This window comes from Sebastes fasciatus, chromosome 17 (genome assembly GCF_043250625.1).
Source record: "Sebastes fasciatus isolate fSebFas1 chromosome 17, fSebFas1.pri, whole genome shotgun sequence".
In the NCBI taxonomy this organism is placed as follows: Eukaryota; Metazoa; Chordata; class Actinopteri; order Perciformes; family Sebastidae; genus Sebastes; species Sebastes fasciatus.
Genome location: NC_133811.1, coordinates 27,137,210 through 27,158,331, shown reverse-complemented (window position 1 = coordinate 27,158,331; position 21,122 = coordinate 27,137,210). Strand labels below are relative to the sequence as shown.

General features: G+C 41.5%; 4 protein-coding genes and 1 pseudogene across 6 annotated transcripts in view; 2 read left to right on the top strand and 3 right to left on the bottom strand.

The window, feature by feature from the left end:
- LOC141754148 (uncharacterized) overlaps positions 1-21,122 on the top strand; it is a 122,745-nt gene that overhangs the window by 33,354 nt on the left and 68,269 nt on the right. The window lies entirely within an intron of this gene.
- The window catches only part of LOC141754120 (uncharacterized), a 73,175-nt gene that overhangs the window by 33,133 nt on the left and 18,920 nt on the right, over positions 1-21,122 (top strand). The gene's annotated exons all lie outside the window — the stretch shown is intronic.
- LOC141754150 (uncharacterized) lies at positions 5,066-9,412 on the bottom strand (annotated as a pseudogene).
- LOC141754894 (uncharacterized) lies at positions 9,973-16,288 on the bottom strand. The gene is made up of 2 exons (XM_074614329.1): positions 15,305-16,288; positions 9,973-12,284 (listed from the first exon to the last, which is right to left on the bottom strand). Exons 1-2 carry the CDS (start codon positions 15,985-15,987, stop codon positions 11,369-11,371), a joined length of 1,599 nt encoding a protein of 532 aa, XP_074470430.1. The 5' UTR covers positions 15,988-16,288; the 3' UTR covers positions 9,973-11,368.
- LOC141754122 (uncharacterized) overlaps positions 9,973-21,122 on the bottom strand; it is a 43,370-nt gene continuing 32,220 nt past the window's right edge. Inside the window, exons 2-3 of one of the 3 annotated variants that reach the window (XR_012590563.1) lie at positions 17,747-19,936; positions 9,973-10,398 (exon numbers count right to left, since the gene is read on the bottom strand). Coding sequence is in view for 2 of the 3 variants with exons in the window: in XM_074612989.1 (XP_074469090.1) it covers positions 18,738-19,936 (1,199 nt within the window). In the remaining variant the exon portion in view is untranslated. Of the gene's footprint in view, positions 10,399-17,507; positions 19,937-21,122 lie in introns of those variants that run through there. The other 2 variants (XM_074612989.1, XM_074612990.1) reach the window with 2 other exon arrangements.

Sequence of the window (21,122 nt, the reverse complement as noted above, 5' to 3'; positions counted from 1 at the left end):
CATTAGCAACCATTAGCATCCCTCTGATTAACATTAGCAACCATTAGCATCCCTCTGACTAGCATTAGCATTGCGAATAGCGTCCCAGCATGCAGTCTGGCGTTGCGGTGTGAACAGAAGACAGCAGGACGTCCAGCGTTCAGCAGAGCTTTAACTCTGCAGTAATAACACACATATTATGGTTTCAATATTTCAGACGTCTCTGAGAGCTGCTTCCTCCCGCCACCAACTCAAAACCTTTAATCTGAAAATCACTGCTGACTCAGAGACATAAAACCTCCAAATCTGTGATAATTACAGTCCTGGTTCAGTGTAATCACGCTGATCTGAAGCCAAAACACCCACACAGAGTCCTCCAGAACTGATCTGAGATCTGTTTTAATCCAGATGTTCAGAAAACATCAGGTCAACAGTCATCTGAACAAAACTCAGAAACATAAAAAAAATGTCTTTAATCTGATCTAATCCAGCTCTGACACCAGATTACAGCCTGGACGTCCTCACGTCCGTCTCCTCTTTGAATGTCCAACTAAAATAAGATCAACTTCAACTGCTAGCCTGTCTTAGCACAAAGTCAGGAAGCAGGGGGAAACTGTTTTTTTAAACCTTTTTTAAACCTTATTTGTAGGGACTTTCTACACAGATAATGTATTTATCTTATTAATGGTATTAGTTTATTAATCAACATAACTTCGCCTGTTGTTGCTGGTCATAAATTGCCGGTATAAAGTTAATATAAAAACACAATAAATACAATGATTGAGTATTAAAGGCGTCCACAGTGTCACTGACTGGTTTACTGCAGGATGAGAGGAAGAAAGTGAAGGACTAACGAGGCTTAAAGTGTTTCTTAAGATATTAGAAGTTTCAATACGTTTGTTGAAATGCATCATGGGAAACGATCTGAGAGACGACGTGTTCAACAAAGAAGAGAAAAACAGACGTGAATCAACAAGATGTGTGCGTGTGTGTGTGTGTGTGTGTGTGTGTGTGTGTGTGTGTGTGTGTGTGTGTGTGTGAACATCCCGTGAAAACAACCAAAAACATCTGGAGACAGCGAGCTGGCTGTTTGAAGAGATAAACTATTATTATTATTATTATTAATAATAAGAAGAAATTAAGTTATGCTAATGTCACTCTCACCCGTCATATCATCGTCTTCACTCTCAAATGTCCTCCTAAAACAACAGGACATTTAAATAATAAACATTAACAATAATATTAATTATAATACTGTAAATGATAAAATAATCTAATAATATTGGAGTCATAATGACAATGATTTCAAAGGATAGAGTTAGTGCCGTCAATCAATTAAAATATTTAATCACGATTAATCACACATTTTTATCTGTTCAAAATGTACCTTAAAGGGAGATTTGTCAAGTATTTAATACTCTTATCAACATGGGAGTGGACAAATATGCTGCTTTATGCAAATGTATGTATATATTTATTATTGGAAATCAATTAACAACACAAAACAGTGACAGATATTGTCCAGAAACCCTCATAGGTACTGCATTTAGCATAACACAATATGCTCAAATCATAATATGGCAAACTGCAGCCCAACAGGCAACAACAGCTGTCAGTGTGTCAGTGTGCTGACTTGACTATAACTTGCCCCAAACTGCATGTGATTATCATAAAGTGGGCATGTCTGTAAAGGGGAGACTCGTGGGTACCCATAGAACCCATTTACATTCACATATCTGGAGGTCAGAGGTCATGGGACCCCTTTGAAAATGGCCATGACAGTTTTTCCTCGCTAAAATTTAGCGTAAGTTTGGAGATTCGGATATTTTTTGGACATTTTTCAGACATTTTCCGGACTTTTTTTTTTTTATTTTAGCTTTTATTTTACATATTTTGGAGAATTTTCAGGCAATTTCCAAAAAGATTTTCAGACATTTTTTGGACTTTTTTTTATCGAAGATTTTTTGTTAGTTTTTTCGGACATTTTTGGGACAATTTTCAGACTTTTTTTTTTTTACAAAAACCCTCACACATTCACATATCTTGAGGTCAGAGGTCAAGGGACCCCTTTGAAAATGGCCATGCTAGACATGGTTGGTACCAATAGATTCATCAGGTTTTCTAGTTTCAGATGATACCAGTATCTTCACTCTAGCTTTAAAACAACGTTAATGTGTTATATAAATTAGTGGCATTAAAACGAATTTGCGTTAACGCGTTATTATCCTGTTAACTTTGACAGCCCTACTAAAAGGACTCCACCACAGTTGTCACTGATGAACTGCTGACTGATTAAAGATCACATGTTGTTTATTTAACAGGTGTAGAAACAGGAAGTGGCTCCGACTGTCCTGAACTCATGGTGGGATTCTCAGGTTTGATCTCCGAATCCCAAACTAAATTTAAACGGCGGAGGTCAAACTATCCTGAAATCCTTCCCATCATGCAACCCCCAGTTGATCGGGGGCGTCCTCGGGGGGTCGCTGCCTCGCTCCAGGGCATGCTGGGAAAGTAGTGATGTTCTCATGGTTTCTATATTTAACTGTGACAGCGGGGACGTCTAGTGTTCCTGAACGCTGCTCAGGACGGCGTGAGAGTCTGCAGAGGTCACAATGTGTTTATAGACGCTCATGTGAACGTCGTCGGAAGGCTGATCTGTTTATGTTCATGTCACATCAGACAGAAGTAAGTTATATATATATACAGTATATATTAATGTGTATATATATATTTATTACTATAATGTGTATATTTTTAATTTGCACCTTACCGCTAACCTGATACGTCAGTATTGATCATCTTTGTCGTTTATATTTGGTTTTATATGCACTATTTCCCAGCTGCTGCACTGCACAACCGTTTCCCTCAGGACTAATAAAGTTTTATCTTATTATGTTACGATCAGTATACTAACATATATATATAACTAAATGATTTTCTTCACGTCTTCACATACATGAACAGAAGTTAACTTTCTTTTATCACAGAGCTGTGGCTGAATGGTAACTTGAAGAGGAAATAAAGTTACTTGTAATAAACTGAAATGATATTTAGTTTTGTCCATCATCAGTTATTGAGTCTCGAGCTGAGCCACTGACCTCGCTGTCAATCATAGATTTATTAGAATTTTTCGTTGGTGGAAAAACGCCCAAGTGGTACAAAAAGTATGTCAAAATGATCGCAACCCACCCAGATAAATAAAAGGCAGCCGTTAGCCTCTCTGGTGTATTATTCAGGGCTGTTAAAGTTAACGCGATAATAACGCGTTTACGCAAATTCTTTTTAACGCCACTAATTTCTTTAACGCAACTTGCAATTTTTAGGTTGTAGCAGGCTCAGTCTTCAAGTTAGCTCCAAACTTGCGCTGAATTTTGGCGAGGAAAAACTGTCGTGGCCATTTTCAAAGGGGTCCCCTTGACCTCTGACCTCCAGATATGTGAATGAAAATGAGTTCTATGGGTACCTACGAGCAGGCAGGGAGAAACTTCTAGACTAAATTAGCACAAAGACTGGGGGCAGGGGGAAACTGTTAGCCTATCTCCATCAGAAGACATTCTTTGATCTAACTAGGGCTGTCAAAGTGAACATGATAACACGTTAACGTAAATTAATTTTAACGCCACTAATTTCTTTAACGCATTAACGCAATCGAAGAGCGTCGAAGAGCGTCGAAGAGCGTCGACGAGCGTCGAAGAGTGTTGACGAGCGTCGAGGAGTTCAGAAAACAGAAGGTTAATCATTTGATTCACGTCCACCAATCAGAGACAAGATTTCACTGAAACAAGGAGACGAATATTAAATCCAAACATGTATCATCAGCATTTCCTTTATCGGATTCCTTCCTTTCTCTCTTCGTCTTCCTTTCCTCCCTCTCACTGTGTATAAACACCAGCCGCCTCCTCACGATGATAAGAGTTAATTTATGACCTCATGATTCAAGATTTTGCTGAAGTTTTAGAAGTTTCTCTGATTCTCAGCAGAGCACCTCCTCTCAGTAATAAATCCTCCTAATGATCAATAAATCAAACTCAACGAACAGAACTGTATAGTATACTGTACTGTTTTCAATCTCTAATAGCTGGTTGTGTTCATATTCACTTAAACAGTTCAAACTACAGGTACAGTCAATACATTGTCCTTTAATTTAAAAGAACGCATACTGGCTTTCAAGCATGAGGGGAAACAGAACCGATTGTACTATCAGTGTATTCTTAATGCATTTGTGTATAAATTCATTTTTGGATGTAAGTCTGAAGAACAACGCTGCAACATAAGTATGTAGGCAATGTTTGAATTACACCGTCGCTTCCAGGTAGGGTGACCAGATCCCAACAAACCAAATGTGGGACAAAGAGTATGTTTTTGTGGGACAATGTGGGACAATGTGGGACAATGTGGGACACGTTACCAAGGCTGTGAGGTAGTCTACATTTTTGATATAATGTCTATTTAACTTAAATAATAAACATTTCTATTCTGCCTCTTATCATGTAACATCTCTATGCTTTAATGCCCGAATGCATCCAAAGATCTGCACATCTCCTCTCTTTTTGAGACTCGCATGAACTGTGTCGCTTCATGTCGTCATGTGAAATTGAAAAATAACTGGCAAATTTCACAAAAAACTCTTGAGAATCACCTTCCACCGGCTTATAAAAACGTATAAGTACAGTAGTTTCACAGTCTTTGTTGTAGCTGCTCTTCCTTTTCTTTCTGGTAGTTTCTAGCGTAGCAAAGACGGTGAAATGTTAAATTGCACTTGACCCACGTGTGCTCAGTTTGGCAAACCCAGCGCCGTGATGACAGCCTTCCCTGCTATCTTCAAAGTCGTTGGATAAAAGACAGATTTTTAAAAAACGTCTGTGCTGCAGTGATTTGACTTTAGAAAACTAGAGCCAATGAAAATGTGGGACATCGTCTCAATATGTGGGACAAGGGATGAAAATGCTGTGCAGTCCCTCGTAAAGTCGAACACCTGGTCACCCTACTTTCAGCGGAGCACTATTTTTCAGCGGTGTGAGGGTACTCTACTCATGCACGCTCATACATGAATGTTCCCGCCTTCAACAACAAAGAAACAGAACTATTATTCACCTTTGCCATGTTTTTATAAAATCCCTCTCCACCAAGAAACAATAAAAATGCTAACACACAGTGGACAGGCAACGCAGGGAGAAAATCAAGAAACGTAAGTGAAGGTTAACAAAACGTTGTCGTGCGTCGACGCACATTAGAGCTACGTTACGTCAAAAAGCTACAGAAATAAATTAACCATCATGTAACATTATGTAAATCAATTATAATCATCATGGTCATCGGTCTCAAGTTCAGAAGAGTCTCCAGTCTTGTCATCAGGTTGTAAATGTCTATCTGGGTCTGAGCTCCTGGCTGGTTCTGGTCCTCCACAGTTCTCTCCATCAGCTGCAGCTAAATGGTTTCTCCTCTGTATGGGTTCGCAGGTCTTTCTTTAAATCACTACTCTGTGTAAAAGATTTCTTACAGACTGAACAGCTGAAAGGTCTTTTCTCCTGTACGAGCTGTTTGGACGGCAGCCGGTGATTATTTGCGGTGACCTCGCCGCTCAGTACAATGCTCAATGAGCCATACAGTACGGGGAGCGAGTCTTCTGCTTTCGAAAGATAAATTACGGTTAGTTTGATCTTCAGTTCCAGATTTATTTATGATTAGGCCTACTCTTGGTTTGATCTTCAGTTTGATGTCAGTTAGTTATATAGTTTGTATTAAAGTCAAAGATTGTTCATTTCCGACATTGTCGATTTTTTCTCGCGGGGAATATCTGCCGAAAAAAACCCCATTATCGGTCGACCTCTAGTTCACACACATATGAGCAGATATGAGCATGACAGAAATACACAGTGGGAATCATTCAGGAGACCCCCCCCCCCACACCACCACCACCAAAAAAAAACTCTTTGGATCTGGACGATTCCCACGAGTAACTTAAACTAACGTGAAAAAGACGACATTCACCAAAGGGCGAATTGTTTGCATCTCTGAAACTTCCGTTCTGTGCAAAAGATTTCTTACAAACAAAACAGTTGAACATTGTCTTCTTCTGTATGAGTTCTCATGTGGTTCTTGTAATGCATCTTGTGCACAAATCTCTTATCACAAACTGAGCAACTGAACGGTTTCTCTCCTGTGTGGATTCTCATGTGTTTCTGTAAACTTCCACTCTGTGTAAAAGATTTCTTACAAACAGAGCAGCTGAATGGTTTCTCTCCTGTATGACATATCATGTGTGTTTTCAGATTTGACGACCTCAAAAATCTTTTATCACAAACTGGGCAGCTGAAAGGTTTCTCTCCTGTGTGGATTCCCATGTGTCTCTGTAAACATCCACTGTGTGTAAAAGATTTCTTACAAACTGAGCAGCTGAAAGGTTTCTCTCCTGTATGAGTTCTCATGTGTCTTTTCAGATTTCTCCTGAAGCCATAACCTTTCCCACACTCAAAGCAGCTAAATGGTTTCTCACCAGCACTACATCTGGAATCACTGACAGGAACTTCATCATTATTCAGAGAGTTTAAACCTGTCTGAGGTTCTCTGGTCTCCTCCCATTGATCACCGTAATCAGTCTCAGGTTCAGAAGAGTCTCCAGTCTTGTGAACAGTATCTGGTTCTGGATGTCTATCTGGATCTGAGTTCCTGGCTGGTTCTGGTCCTCCACAGTCCTCTTCATCAGCTTCTGTTTCCATCTGTTCAGTTTGTCTTTGATGAAGCTGTGAGTACTGATGTTCCTCTTCATCATCTTCACTCTTCACAGGGACAGGAGTGAATGGGAACTTGGTGATATCAGCGTCCTCCAGCCCTTGAAGCTGCTCTCCCTCCTGACTGGTCCAAAGTTCTTCCTGTTCCTCTTTAATGTATGGGGGCTCTGGGTCCTCCTGGTCCAGACTGGAGCTCCACTCCTGCTGCTCAGGGAGAACACGTTCTTTAACCACAAACAGCTGCTGGACGTCTGCAGGACAGAAGGAAATAGAGACACATTACTGAGTGCAAACACTCAGATGTAGTTTGTATCGTCATAAACAGAGAAAAAGAGATTCAGCAAAATAACCATTAATGATGTGATGGAACTTTTTCTGAAAGAGTTCAGGAAGTTCAGCTGATGAACAACAGAAATGTAAACAAACTACTTCTGCAGGTTCAGATTAAAATGGAAAACTGTGGTTCAGTAATCTGATCTGAATTCTTCTTCATCTGAACGCTGATTCTGAACTTCCTGTTAAATAATGACGTATATTTGAAGGTTAACTGAAGGGACAATATTTCTATATAATATAGAATAAAACTGTTTCAAACCCACACATTTTATCCTTTTCAGCTGATGACAGCGTGTTTTGCTTTCTCCTGTTCTAATGTTATATGTTGTGTTTCATTTGTCATTTTAATGACCAATTTAAACATCAGGTCGATGGACAACAGTTGAAAAGTAGCCTGTTGGCAAACACTGGCACATTCACAGTGACTTTACTGTATTTATGAAAACAAAGTGTCTTCATCCAGTTGACCTCCCACCAGTCTGTTGGCTTAGTATCCCGTAAAACGTTCTCAACCTCCGTGTCCATGCTGCCAGCTAGAGCCATGGCGGAGGCCTGATACACGGCTGAAGCTCCCGACGCTGCTCACTGAGCGTCTCTGTTGGGCGCATCACTTTTAGCCCGTGGGTTCTGCGTGGTCACCTCCACCTCCTCCCCAAGCGCCATTGGTCGTCTATTAATCGTTACCATCCCCTGTTGGTTGTTGCAGCAGCATAAAGCCATTAATACAAATAAGTATAGAATTTAACAGAAATAAATAATAGAAGGCACTAGGGCTGGGACGATACACCCATCATCCTGATTCGATACTATCACGATACCTGGATGCCGATTCAATATGTATTGTGATTTATTGTGATTTTTGTTAACTTTTTTAACTCTAGACCATGGGAACAAGTTTAATCATACACTTCTAGGGACTTTTACTTTGGAAAATCTCTAAATGAATCCAGTAAAAATGTTTGATTTTCAGCATGATTGTAGTCAGGGATGTCCTGAAGTCCTGATGTTTTATACTTGTGATGAATATAATCCAATCAATCTTACTTCCATATATGTATTTTGTATATACAGTTCCCTTTGTTAACACCTTATTTTGCAAACCGGACGTAGTCATGCGTGTATACCTCCTCTAACTTCTCCAAGGTGGTCTCTAGCTCTCCCGTCAGCTCCGTTCTCTTTATCCATCCATGGTCAGCTCCATCGGGGCCGTTTCAATGCATTTAACATAAATGTCAGTATATGGGTGCTCTACAGTTGTAGCGTCGGCCCATTTGACCACGGAGATGAGAGCGACGGCCAGCTCGACCACACGTTACCGCGATACGATAACGTTTCCTGTCCGTGACAGAGTTAGCATGCTGCTTTAGCTGTGATGTCTAGCTCTGCTTTACTGTTAATGTGTGAAACCCAAAGTGTTTCCATCCTTTACTGGATGTGTAGTGTTTACCACGCTGGATTTAACATGTGAGGGTGCAGGTCGGATCCACGCTGACCCTCCGACGTTTTATACTTTCTCATTTCGGCTCGCTGCGGTTTGTTTTGGTTGACGGATACGGAACGGATATGACGTCACGTTATTCAGACTATAATCCGTCGGAGAAACTCGATAATAAAATAGGGTGCGTTCCCATCAGGTTCAGTAGCGCCACGCTGTATCAGGTGGACAACTTGGGCGGTTTGTAGAACCCTGGTTAGAGAAGCGGACTAGTTGCCAGATGGCGACAAAATCTGGGAAAATAATTTCAGCAGTGTCTGAAATGAACTTTTCAGGCAAGTATTTTTTTTTGTCTGCCACCCAGCCCACCCTGATATAGCCGGCTAGAACCTGAGACCTGCCGACTCATGAAATGCACCGAATCTCAGTCTGAACTAAAGAGAAAAGCTGTCAGCCCTGGTAGAACCAGAGAGAACCAACCTGCTCTGGTAGAACCAGAGAGAGAACCAACCTGCTCTGGTAGAACCAGAGAGAGAACAGAGAGAGAAGAAGAAGTAAAGAGAACCAACCTGCTCTGTGTAACTGAAGCTGAGGGTGTAAAACAGCGTCCAGTAGTTTCTGTTGTCGCTCGTTCTCCTCTTTTGATCGAGAGAGTTCCTCCTCGTACTCTGCTATCGTTCTTTCAAACAGCCCACATATCTCTTCAGCAGCCGCAGTTAGTCGCTGCTTCACCAACGCTCTCAGCATTTGGACTTTACACATTTTACCACAATGACAGAAACTTGCTCTCCATCAGACTCCGTCAGAAACACAGTTTGCTCTCCATCAAACTCCGTCAGAAACACAGTTTGCTCTCCATCAAACGGTCACTCTGACTAGCAGCTGTGTTGCTAACCAGCTAGCATGCTAAGCTAACTTCAGTAGCTTTGTAGGCTACCGAGAGATGAGTCAGAGGTCAGACCTTCAGAATAAAAGCTGAAGAGCACAAAGTCCATTCAGACACACAGAGGCTCTGATGGATCAGAACTGTTGGACAACAAAGAGACTCTGCTAACAAAACGTTACATGTTGCTGCTGGACGCCATCTTGTTCAAATAGTGTGAAGCTAGCCTCAGTAAAGAATACAGCTTCCGGGACACCTTCAAAATAAAAGTCCACAGGTGTTACTGAAATTACTGGCTTCCTCAGAAAAAACACACGCAGGAAGATAACTGATTAAAATAGCCTTTTTAAAGAAAGATATTCATTGACCTTGAAGGTTCATTCTTGAACTTGGAAACAAAAGCTTCAAAACATTTCTCAACACGAGGTCCAAATAAGTTGTTTGCGGAGCTTTCAACCACAACCTGGGCCGTCCTCAGGGAATCCGTTGCTCACATGTCATTAAATGACGGGTTAAAATGTCATTCATGTTGTGGCACATTATGGTGGGATATCTTTTCAAGGAGTAGAGAAAAAAAAGAAACAGATATGGAATGAATGAAGCAGCTCTTTCACTTCTTGTGTTGCCTTTATTAAGTCCTTTCAATTTGGGAAACACTCGCTGCTTTTTACAGATTCAACCAATTCAGTTTGAAGAAAGACTAATATTTTATTATATTTTCAGAGCTCTGAGAAAACAATGAACCACATTCAAAAGATGATGGTAGTTTGTTTCCCTTTCCTTTAAGTTTCAGACAGAAGATAGAAGTTTTGGTCTCGGAGTATAAATCTAATATTTCATCTGTTTTTGTTGCTGCCAAATTAAAGTTAATGTTCATGTTTTTATTAGACAGTTTAACGTTGTACAAGAGCACTGCCACCTGTGGACATCTGTACATAGAGTGCTCCTTGTATCTCACCACATTTCAATAAACATTCATGAATATATAGAAGTGAGAAAAGAAAAAGGGGCAGTGTAGGGGAGGATATCCACTTCTATGTTGTAAATATGTTCCAAACAGATCAATATACAGAATATGTAAAGACTATAAAAGTACATCACATAATCAGATCAAATCAGATCAATCTGTAAAAACATCAACTCATCAGCAGATAAACAAACTACAGCAACCAAGTCAAATAAAGAAGTAAACAAACATAAAATATTCAAATGCTCCAATCAAACATTTACACTGTATTCTCCTTTGCAATAAATTGTTAATTTTGCATTCCCTGTTTTTGTATAAATTCCCCTCCAATATTTTTTTAATCGCCACCATTCCATGGTGGAGGGGTGTGTGTGCCCTAATGATCCTGGAAGCTGCGTTGTCGGGGGCAATAGCTCTTGTTGGGTCTCCCAAGGCAAAGTGGTTTCAGGGGAGGGGCCAGACCAAGAGCTATTCACAGACCTCAATGAAACGGATGAAACGGACTGTAGCAACCTCACCCGGACAAAGGAGACCGGGGACCCTCCTGGAACCGGACCTGGGAGGGGAGCTCGTCGGCGAGCGTCTGGTGGCCGGGCCACTTCTGCTGTTGCAGTTGATACTCAACAATGTTTATTTATATTCAGTACATTTAAGAAAATAAAGCAATGTTAATTTAGATTTTTCTCTTAAAAAATAACAAAAAGAACCGATTAAAGTATCGTTAAAGTTCTGGATTGATAAGAAATATCGGTAAGATTAGTAGTACTATTAAAATCGAAATGATACCCATCCCTATATTCAGAGCAGCATAGCTATTTTAGGCCAGTAATAACCGTAATACGACGTGCTGGGACTTCATTCAGAGTTTAAACCTGACTGAGGTTCTCTGGTCTCCTTCCAATCATCACCGTCATCAGTCTCAGGTTCAGAAGAGTCTCCAGTTTTGTCATCAGTATCTGGTTGTAAATATCTATCTGGAGTTCCTGGCTGTTTCTGGTCCTCCACAGTCCTCTCCATCAGCTTCTGTTTCCATCTGTTCAGTTGAGCTGCTGGCTGGAGGCTCTGAAAGGTTTCTCTCCTGTATGAGTTCTCATGTGTTTCTGTAAAGTTTCACGTTGTGTAAAAGGTTTCTTACAAACTGAGCAGCTGAAAGGTTTCTCTCCTGTGTGAGTTCTCATGTGTCTCTTCAGATGTCCACTATCAATGAAAGCTTTATCACAAACCGAGCAACAGAAAGGTTTCTCTCCTGTGTGGATTCTCATGTGTTTCTGTAAACTTCCACTGTGTGTAAAAGATTTCATACAAACTGAGCAGATGAAAGGTTTCTCTCCTGTATGAGTTCTCATGTGTCTCTTCAGATGGTGCTTGGTGCCAAATCTTTTATCATACTCAGAGCAGCTAAATGGTTTCTCACCAGCACTACATCTGGAATTACTGACAGGAACTTCATCATTATTCAGAGAATTTAAACCTGACTGAGGTTCTCTGGTCTCCTTCCAATCATCACCGTCATCAGTTTCATGTTTGTAACTTTGTGAGGCCTTGTCACTACTTGATAGTTGTAAATGTCTACCTGGATCTGAGTTCCTGGCTGGTTCTGGTCCTCCACAGTCCTCTCCATCAGCTTCTGTTTCCATCTGTTCAGTTTGTCTTTGATGAAGCTGTGAGGACTGAGGTTTCTCTCCATCATCTTCACTCTTCACAAGGACAGGAGTGAATGTGAACCTGATGATATCAGCCTCCTCCAGCCCTTGAAGCTGCTCTCCCTCCTGACTGATCCAGAGTTCCTCCTGTTCCTCTTTAATGTGTGGGGGCTCTGGGTCCTCCTGGACCAGACTGGAGCTCCACTCCTGCTGCTCAGGGGGAACCTCTTCTTTAACCACCAACAGCTGCTGGACGTTTGCAGGAAACACTGAAACACATTGAGGGAACCAAGATTTTATGTTAAAGTAAAGCCATATACCATGTTATAGTTGTAGCAGCAGTAGTAGTAGTAGTACAGTGATCAACCGCTCATTAGATCAAAAAGCTTGGGGACAGAGTCATTAGATAATTTGCTTATAGTAATCAAGTAGTCCGCTTACAGTGTTCATATTCAGACTATATGCAGACTATTTAGAAAACTCGCTTTCAAACTACATTCTACAGCTGAACCACAATCCTGCTCACTCAGATATATTAACATAATCATGTATTGGGGCGCCCTGGTGGCTCGCCCGGTGGAGCTGGTGTCCTCTGTGCCGGGCTGGGTCCTTGCAAAGGCGACCCGTTTTCTGAATCAGGGCCCTGAACTTTATGTTTCATTACTTTCTGTCATATAGATGCTGAGAGAACAGATCTGAGGGAGAAGAAGAAAGATTCAGATTGTTTAATGAACCAACCTGCTCTGGTAGAACCAGAGAGAGAACAGAGAGAAGAAGTAAAGAGAACCAACCTGCTCTGGTAGAACCAGAGAGAGAACAGAGAGAGAAGAAGTAAAGAGAACCAACCTGCTCTGGTAGAACCAGAGAGAGAACAGAGAGAAGAAGAAGTAAAGAGAACCAACCTGCTCTGGTAGAACCAGAGAGAGAACCAACCCGCTCTGGTAGAACCAGAGAGAGAACAGAGAGAAGAAGAAGTAAAGAGAACCAACCTGCTCTGTGTATCTGAAGCTGAGGGTGCAAAACAGCGTCCAGTAGTTTCTGTTGTCGCTCGTTCTCCTCTTTTGATCGAGAGAGTTCCTCCTCGTACTCTGCTATCGTTCTTTCAAACAGCCCACATATCTCTTCAGCAGCCGCAGTTAGTCGCTGCTTCACCAACGCTCTCAGCATTTGGACTTTACACATTTTACCACAATGACAGAAACTTGCTCTCCATCAAACTCCGTCAGAAACACAGTTTGCTCTCCATCAAACGGTCACTCTGACTAGCAGCTGTGTTGCTAACCAGCTAGCATGCTAAGCTAACTTCAGTAGCTTTGTAGGCTACCGGGAGATGAGTCAGAGGTCAGACCTTCAGAATAAAAGCTGAAGAGCACAAAGTCCATTCAGACAGGTTGATCCAGACACACAGAGGCTCTGATGGATCAGAACTGTTGGAGCTCACACACACTTTCTCTACACAACAAAGAGACTCTGCTAACATCCATGTTGCTGCTGGACGCCATATTGATCAAATAGTGTGAAGTTAGCCTCAGTAAAGAATACAGCTTCCGGGGCACCTTCAAAATAAAAGTCCACAGGTGTTATTAAAATTACTGGCTTCCTCAGAAAAACACACGCAGGAAGATAACTGATTAAAATAGCCTTTTTAAAGAAAGATATTCATTTAGCTTGAAGGTTCATTCTTGAACATGGAAACAAAAGGTTCAAAACGTTTCTCAACACGAGGTCCAAATAAGTTGTTTGTGGAGCTTTCAACCACAACCTGGGCCGTCCTCATGGAATCCGTTGCTCACGTCATTCATGTGTTAAAATGTCATTCATGTTGTGGCACATTATGGTGGGATATCTTTTCAAGGAGTAGAGAAAAAAAAGAAACAGATATGGAATGAATGAAGCAGCGCTTTCACTTCTTGTGTTGCCTTTATTAAGTCCTTTCAATTTGGGAAACACTCGCTGCTTTTTACAGATTCAACCAACTCAGTTTGAAGAAAGACTAATATTTTATTATATTTTCAGAGCTCTGAGAAAACAATGAACCACATTCAAAAGATGATGGTAGTTTGTTTCCCTTTCCTTTAAGTTTCAGACAGAAGATAGAAGTTTTGATCTCTGAGTATAAATCTAATATTTCATCTGTTTTTGTTGCTGCCAAATTAAAGTTAATGTTCATGTTTTTATTAGACAGTTTAACGTTGTACAAGAGCACTGCCACCTGTGGACATCTGTACATAGAGTGCTCCTTGTATCTCACCACATTTCAATAAACATTCATGAATATATAGAAGTGAGAAAAGAAAAAGGGGCAGTGTAGGGGAGGATATCCACTTTTCTATGTTGTAAATATGCTCCAAACAGATCAATATACAGAATATGTAAAGACTATAAAAGTACATCACATAATCAGATCAAATCAGATCAATCTGTAAAAACATCAACTCATCAGCAGATAAACAAACTACAGCAACCAAGTCAAATAAAGAAGTAAACAAACATAAAATATTCAAATGCTCCAATCAAACATTTACACTGTATTCTCCTTTGCAATAAATTGTTAATTTTGCATTTATATAAAAAAATATTGGAGAGGAATATAAATTCCCCTCCAATATTTTTTTAATCGCCACCATTCCGTGGTGGAGGGGTTTGTGTGCCCTAATGATCCTGGAAGCTGTGTTGTCGGGGGCAATAGCTCTTGTTGGGTCTCCCAAGGCAAAGTGGTTTCAGGGGAGGGGCCAGACCAAGAGCTATTCACAGACCTCAATGAAACGGATGAAACGGACGGTAGCAACCTCACCCGGACAAAGGAGACCGGGGACCCCTCCTGGAGCTGGACCCGGGAGGGGAGCTCGTCGGCGAGTGTCTGGTGGCCGGGCCACTTCTGCTGTTGCAGTTGATACTCAACAATGTTTATTTATATTCAGTACATTTAAGGAAATAATAAATGTTAATTCCGTTCTTAATTTGTTTAGATTTTTCTCTTAAAAAATAACAAAAAGAACCGATTAAAGTATCGTTAAAGTTCTGGATCGATAAGAAATATCGGTAAGATTAGTAGTACTATTAAAATCGAAATGATACCCATCCCTACATTCAGAACAGCTTGGCTATTTTGGGCCAGTAATAACCGTAATACGACGTGCTGGGACTTCATTCAGAGTTTAAACCGGACTGAGGTTCTCTGGTCTCCTTCCAATCATCACCGTCATCAGTCTCAGGTTAAGAAGAGTCTCCAGTTTCGTCATCAGTATCTGGTTGTAAATATCTATCTGGAGTACCTGGCTGTTTCTGGTCCTCCACAGTCCTCTCCATCAGCTTCTGTTTCCATCTGTTCAGTTGAGCTGCTGGCTGGAGGCTTTGAAAGGTTTCTCACCTGTATGAGTTCTCATGTGTTTCTGTAAAATTTCACGTTGTGTAAAAGGTTTCTTACAAACTGAGCAGTTGAAAGGTTTCTCTCCTGTGTGAGTTCTCACGTGTCTCTTCAGATCTCCATTATCAATGAAAGCTTTATCACAAAACGAGCAACTGAAAGGTTTCTCTCCTGTGTGGATTTTCATGTGTCTCTTCAGATGTCCACTATCAATGAAAGCTTTATCACAAACCGAGCAACAGAAAGGTTTCTCTCCTGTGTGGATTCTCATGTGTTTCTGTAAACTTCCACTGTGTGAAAAAGATTTCATACAAACTGAGCAGCTGAAAGGTTTCTCTCCTGTATGAGTTCTCATGTGTCTCTTCAGATGATGCTTGGTGCCAAATCTTTTATCATACTCAGAGCAGCTAAATGGTTTCTCACCAGCACTACATCTGGAATTACTGACAGGAACTTCATCATTATTCAGAGAATTTAAACCTGACTGAGGTTCTCTGGTGTCCTTCCAATCATTACTGTCATCAGTCTCAGGTTCAGAAGAGTTTCCAAATTCGTCATCGGTATCTTGTTCTGGATGTCTACCTGGATCTGAGTTCCTGGCTGGTTCTGGTCCTCCACAGTCCTCTCCATCAGCTTCTGTTTCCATCTGTTCAGTTTGTCTTTGATGAAGCTGTGAGGACTGAGGTTTCTCTTCATCTTCTTCACTCTTCACAGAGACAGGAGTGAATGAGAACCTGATGATATCAGCCTCCTCCAGCCCTTGAAGCTGCTCTCCCTCCTGACTGATCCAGAGTTCTTCCTGTTCCTCTTTAATGTGTGGGGGCTCTGGGTCCTCCTGGACCAGACTGGAGCTCCACTCCTGCTGCTCAGGGGGAACCTCTTCTTTAACCACCAACAGCTGCTGGACGTCTGCAGGAAACACTGAAACACATTGAGGGAACCAAGATTTTATGTTAAAGTAAAGCCATATACCATGTTATAGTTGTAGCAGCAGTAGTAGTAGTAGTACAGTGATCAACCGCTCATTAGATCAAAAAGCTTGGGGACAGAGTCATTAGATAATTTGCTTATAGTAATCAAGTAGTCCGCTTACAGTGTTCATATTCAGACTATATGCAGACTATTTAGAAAACTCGCTTTCAAACTACATTCTACAGCTGAACCACAATCCTGCTCACTCAGATATATTAACATAATCATGTATTGGGGCGCCCTGGTGGCTCGCCCGGTGGAGCTGGTGTCCTCTGTGCCGGGCTGGGTCCTTGCAAAGGCGACCCGTTTTCTGAATCAGGGCCCTGAACTTTATGTTTCATTACTTTCTGTCATATAGATGCTGAGAGAACAGATCTGAGGGAGAAGAAGAAAGATTCAGATTGTTTAATGAACCAACCTGCTCTGGTAGAACCAGAGAGAGAACAGAGAGAAGAAGTAAAGAGAACCAACCTGCTCTGGTAGAACCAGAGAGAGAACAGAGAGAGAAGTAAAGAGAACCAACCTGCTCTGGTAGAACCAGAGAGAGAACAGAGAGAAGAAGTAAAGAGAACCAACCTGCTCTGGTAGAACCAGAGAGAGAACAGAGAGAAGAAGAAGTAAAGAGAACCAACCTGCTCTGGTAGAACCAGAGAGAGAACAGAGAGAGAAGAAGAAGTAAAGAGAACCAACCTGCTCTGTGTAACTGAAGCTGAGGGTTGAAAACAGCGTCCAGTAGTTTCTGTTTCCGCTCGTTCTCCTCTTTTGATCGAGAGTTCCTCCTCGTACTCTGCTATCGTTCTTTCAAACAGCCCACATATCTCTTCAGCAGCCGCAGTTAGTCGCTGCTTCACCAACGCTCTCAGCTTTTGGACTTTACACATTTTACCACAATGACAGAAACTTGCTCTCCATCAAACTCCGTCAGAAACACAGTTTGCTCTCCATCAAACGGTCACTCTGACTAGCAGCTGTGTTGCTAACCAGCTAGCATGCTAAGCTAACTTCAGTAGCTTTGTAGGCTACCGGGAGATGAGTCAGAGGTCAAACCTTCAGAATAAAAGCTGAAGAGCACAAAGTCCATTCAGACAGGTTGATCCAGACACACAGAGGCTCTGATGGATCAGAACTGTTGGAGCTCACACACACTTTCTCTACACAACAAAGAGATTCTGCTAACATCCATGTTGCTGCTGGACGCCATCTTGATCAAATAGTGTGAAGTTAGCCTCAGTAAAGAATACAGCTTCCGGGGCACCTTCAAAATAAAAGTCCACAGGTGTTTTTATTAGACAGTTTAACGTTGTACAAGAGCGCTGCCACCTGCGGAGATCTGTACATAGAGGGCTCCTTGTATCTCACCACATTTCAATATACATTCATAATTATATAGAAATAAGAAAAGCAAAAGGGGCAGTGTAGGGGAGGATATCCACTTCTATGTTGTAAATATGCTCCAAACAGATCAATATACAGAATATGTAAAGACTATAAAAGGACATCACATTATCAGATCAAATCAGATCAATCTGTAAAAACATCAACTCATCAGCAGATAAACAAACTACAGCAACCAAGTCAAATAAAGAAGTAAACAAACATAAAATATTCAAATGCTCCGATCAAACATTTACACTGTATTCTCCTTTGCAATAAATTGTTAATTTTGCATTTATATAAAAAAATATTAGAGGGGAATATTAATTCCCCTCCAAAATTTTTTGAATCGCCAGCTTTCCATGGTGGAGGGGTTTGTGTGCCCTAGTGATCCTGGGAGCTGTGTTGTCGGGGGCAATAGCTCCTGTTGGGTCTCCCAAGGCAAAGTGGTCTCAGGGGAGGGGCCGGACCAAGAGCTATTCACAGACCTCAATGAAACGGACTGTATCAACCTCGCCCGGACAAAGGAGACCAGGAACGCCTCCTGGAGCCGGACCTGGGAGGGAAGCTTGTAGGCGAGCATCTGGTGGCCACTTCTGCTGTTGCAGTTGATACTCAACAATGTTTATTTATATTCAGTACATTAAAGAAAATAAAGCAATATTAATTCTGTTCTAATTTGTTTAGATTTTTCTCTTAAAAAATAAAAAAAAAAACAATAAAAGTATCTTTAAAGTTCTGAATCAATAAGAAATATCAGATTAGTAAGATTAGTAGTACTATTAAAATCTAAATGATACCCATCCCTATATTCAGAGCAGCATAGCTATTTTTGCCAGGAATAACTGTCATACGACGTGCTGGGACTTCATTCAGAGTTTAAACCTGACTGAGGTTCTCTGGTCTCCTTTCAGTCATCACTGTCATCAGTCTCAGGTTCAGAAGAGTCTCCAGTTTCGTCATCAGTATCAGGTTGTAAATATCTATCTGGAGTACCTGGCTGTTTCTGGTCCTCCACAGTCCTCTCCATCAGCTTCTGTTCCCATCTGTTCAGTTGAGCTGCTGGCTGGAGGCTCTGAAACGTTTCTCTCCTGTATGAGTTCTCATGTGTTTCTGTAAAGTTTCACGTTGTGTAAAATTTTTCTTACAAACTGAGCAGCTGAAAGGTTTCTCTCCTGTGTGAGTTCTCATGTGTCTCTTCAGATGTCCACTCTCAGTGAAAGCTTTATCACAAACCGAGCAACTGAAAGGTTTCTCTCCTGTATGGATTCTCATGTGTCTCTTCAGATCTCCACTATAATTGAAAGCTTTATCACAAACTGAGCAACTGCAAGGTTTCTTTCCTGTATGAGATCTCATGTGTCTCTTCAGATAATCCCAATCAATGAAAGCTTTATCACAGACTGAGCAGCTGAAAAGATTCTCTCCTGTGTGAGATCTCATGTGTGTCTTCAGATGATTACTTTGCATGAAAGCTTTACCACAAACTGAGCAACTGAAAGGTTCCTCTCCTGTATGAGATCTCATGTGTGTCTTCAGAGGATCCCTTTGCATGAAAGCTTTACCACAAACTGAGCAACTGAAAGGTTTCTCTCCTGTGTGGATTCTCATGTGTTTCTGTAAACATCCACTCTGTTTAAAAGATTTCTTACAAACTGAGCAGCTGAAAGGTTTCTCTCCTGTATGAATTCTCATGTGTCTCTTCAGATTCGCCTTTTGGTTAAATCCTTTCTCACACTCAGAGCAGCTAAATGGTTTCTCCCCAGCACTACATCTGGAATCACTGACAGGAACTACATCATTATTCAGAGAGTTTAAATCTGACTGAGGTTCTCTGGTCTCCTTCCAATCATCACTGTCATCAGTCTCAGGTTCAGAAGAGTCTCCAGTCTTGTCATCAGCATCTGGTCCTGAATGTCTATCTAGATCTGAGTTCCTGGCTGGTTCTGGTCCTCCACAGTCCTCTTCATCAGCTTCTGTTTCCATCTGTTCAGTTTGTCTTTGATGAAGCTGTGAGGACTGAGATCCCTCTTCATCATCTTCACTCTTCACAGGGACAGGAGTGAATGGGAACTTGGTGATATCAGCCTCCTCCAGCCCTCGAAGCTGCTCTCCCTCCTGACTGGTCCAGAGTTCCTCCTGTTCCTCTTTAATGTGTGGAGGCTCTGGGTCCTCCTGGTCCAGACTGGAGCTCCGCTCCTGCTGCTCAGGGGGAACCTCTTCTTTAACCACCAACAGCTGCTGGACGTCTGCAGGACAGAATGAAGTACAGACACGTTACTGACTTCTGACCAGCTCCGTTATTTAGCCAAGTGGAACTGTGCTGCCTGCCGGCTGCTAACAGCTAACAGCTAACAGCTAATGGTGACTAGAAACCATTAATGCCGATCTCCTGATTGCATCCCTAAAAATAACTCCTCATTTCAACTTCACAAAATCAGTTTGGTGGCCACAGAGTAACTTTTTGTAGCCACAGGCCATGGTTAATGTCAAACCCTGACTGGTATTTATTAAAGAATAAAGAGGGCGCCTGGTTAGCTCAGTTGGTAGAGCGGGCGCCCATGTAACAGGCCTCAGTCCTGCTCGTGGTGGCCCGGGTTCGAATCCGGCCTGTGGCCCTTTCCGCATCCACTCTCTCTCTCTCCCCCCTTTCCAAGACTCTATCCACTGTCCTGTCAATAAAATGCTTAAAAAATGCCCCCAAAAAATAACTTGAAAAAAAGAATAAAGTGTCACCTCAGACTAGCGTACAGACAGTTTAATACAGATATCTGCAGGTGAGATGATGAGGAGGAGATTCAATATAAATTGAGAGATGTAACTTTTGACTGAAACATTGATTTTAGGTTGTTTACCAGTTTCACTGATCTCATTATTTTTCTTTCAGGCTGCACAGAGTTCTATTAAATGTTCAATCAAAGAATCATTTAGAAAGTCCACAGAGTTTATACTCAGCGTGTTGTTCGTTGCAGTATGCTCATTTGTAAACAAATGTATTAATGCATATTTTCATTGTAGAATTAGTTATTAATCAGTTAAATACTTTATGACTATCAAAGAGTATCGAAGCGAATTTGGTGACTTTCTCGCTTCATTTAGCGAATTTTCAGACCTTCTTGGCTCTTCATCTATAAATGCTTCAAAACTGTGAATTTGGCTGCTGAACATTTTAAACAACATTCCTGGGGGTTGAGGAGTGATGACCTCTGACCCCTGCGGTGGGTGATGTCACAGAAGGCCGACTCATGAAATGCACGACTTCTCAGATACCGAATCTCAGTCCGAACTAAAGAGAAAAGCTGTCAGTCCTGGTAAAACCAGAAAGAGAACAGAGAGAGAAGAACAAGTAAAGAGAACCAACCTGCTCTGGTAGAACCAGAGAGAGAACAGAGAGAGAAGAAGAAGCACCCAGCCTGTGCACACCCCTCCCCCCCT

What these genes read in the sequence shown, in the direction of transcription:
- LOC141754894 (XM_074614329.1), bottom strand. Translation starts at nt 15,987, where the DNA reads ATGGAAACAGAAGCTGATGGAGAGGACTGTGGAGGACCAGAACCAGCC. An exon ending in TCCAGCCAGCAGCTCAACTG is followed by an intron (nt 12,285 to 15,304) that starts AACAGATGGAAA and finishes TGGTATATGGCT; the next exon opens with TTACTTTAACATAAAATCTT.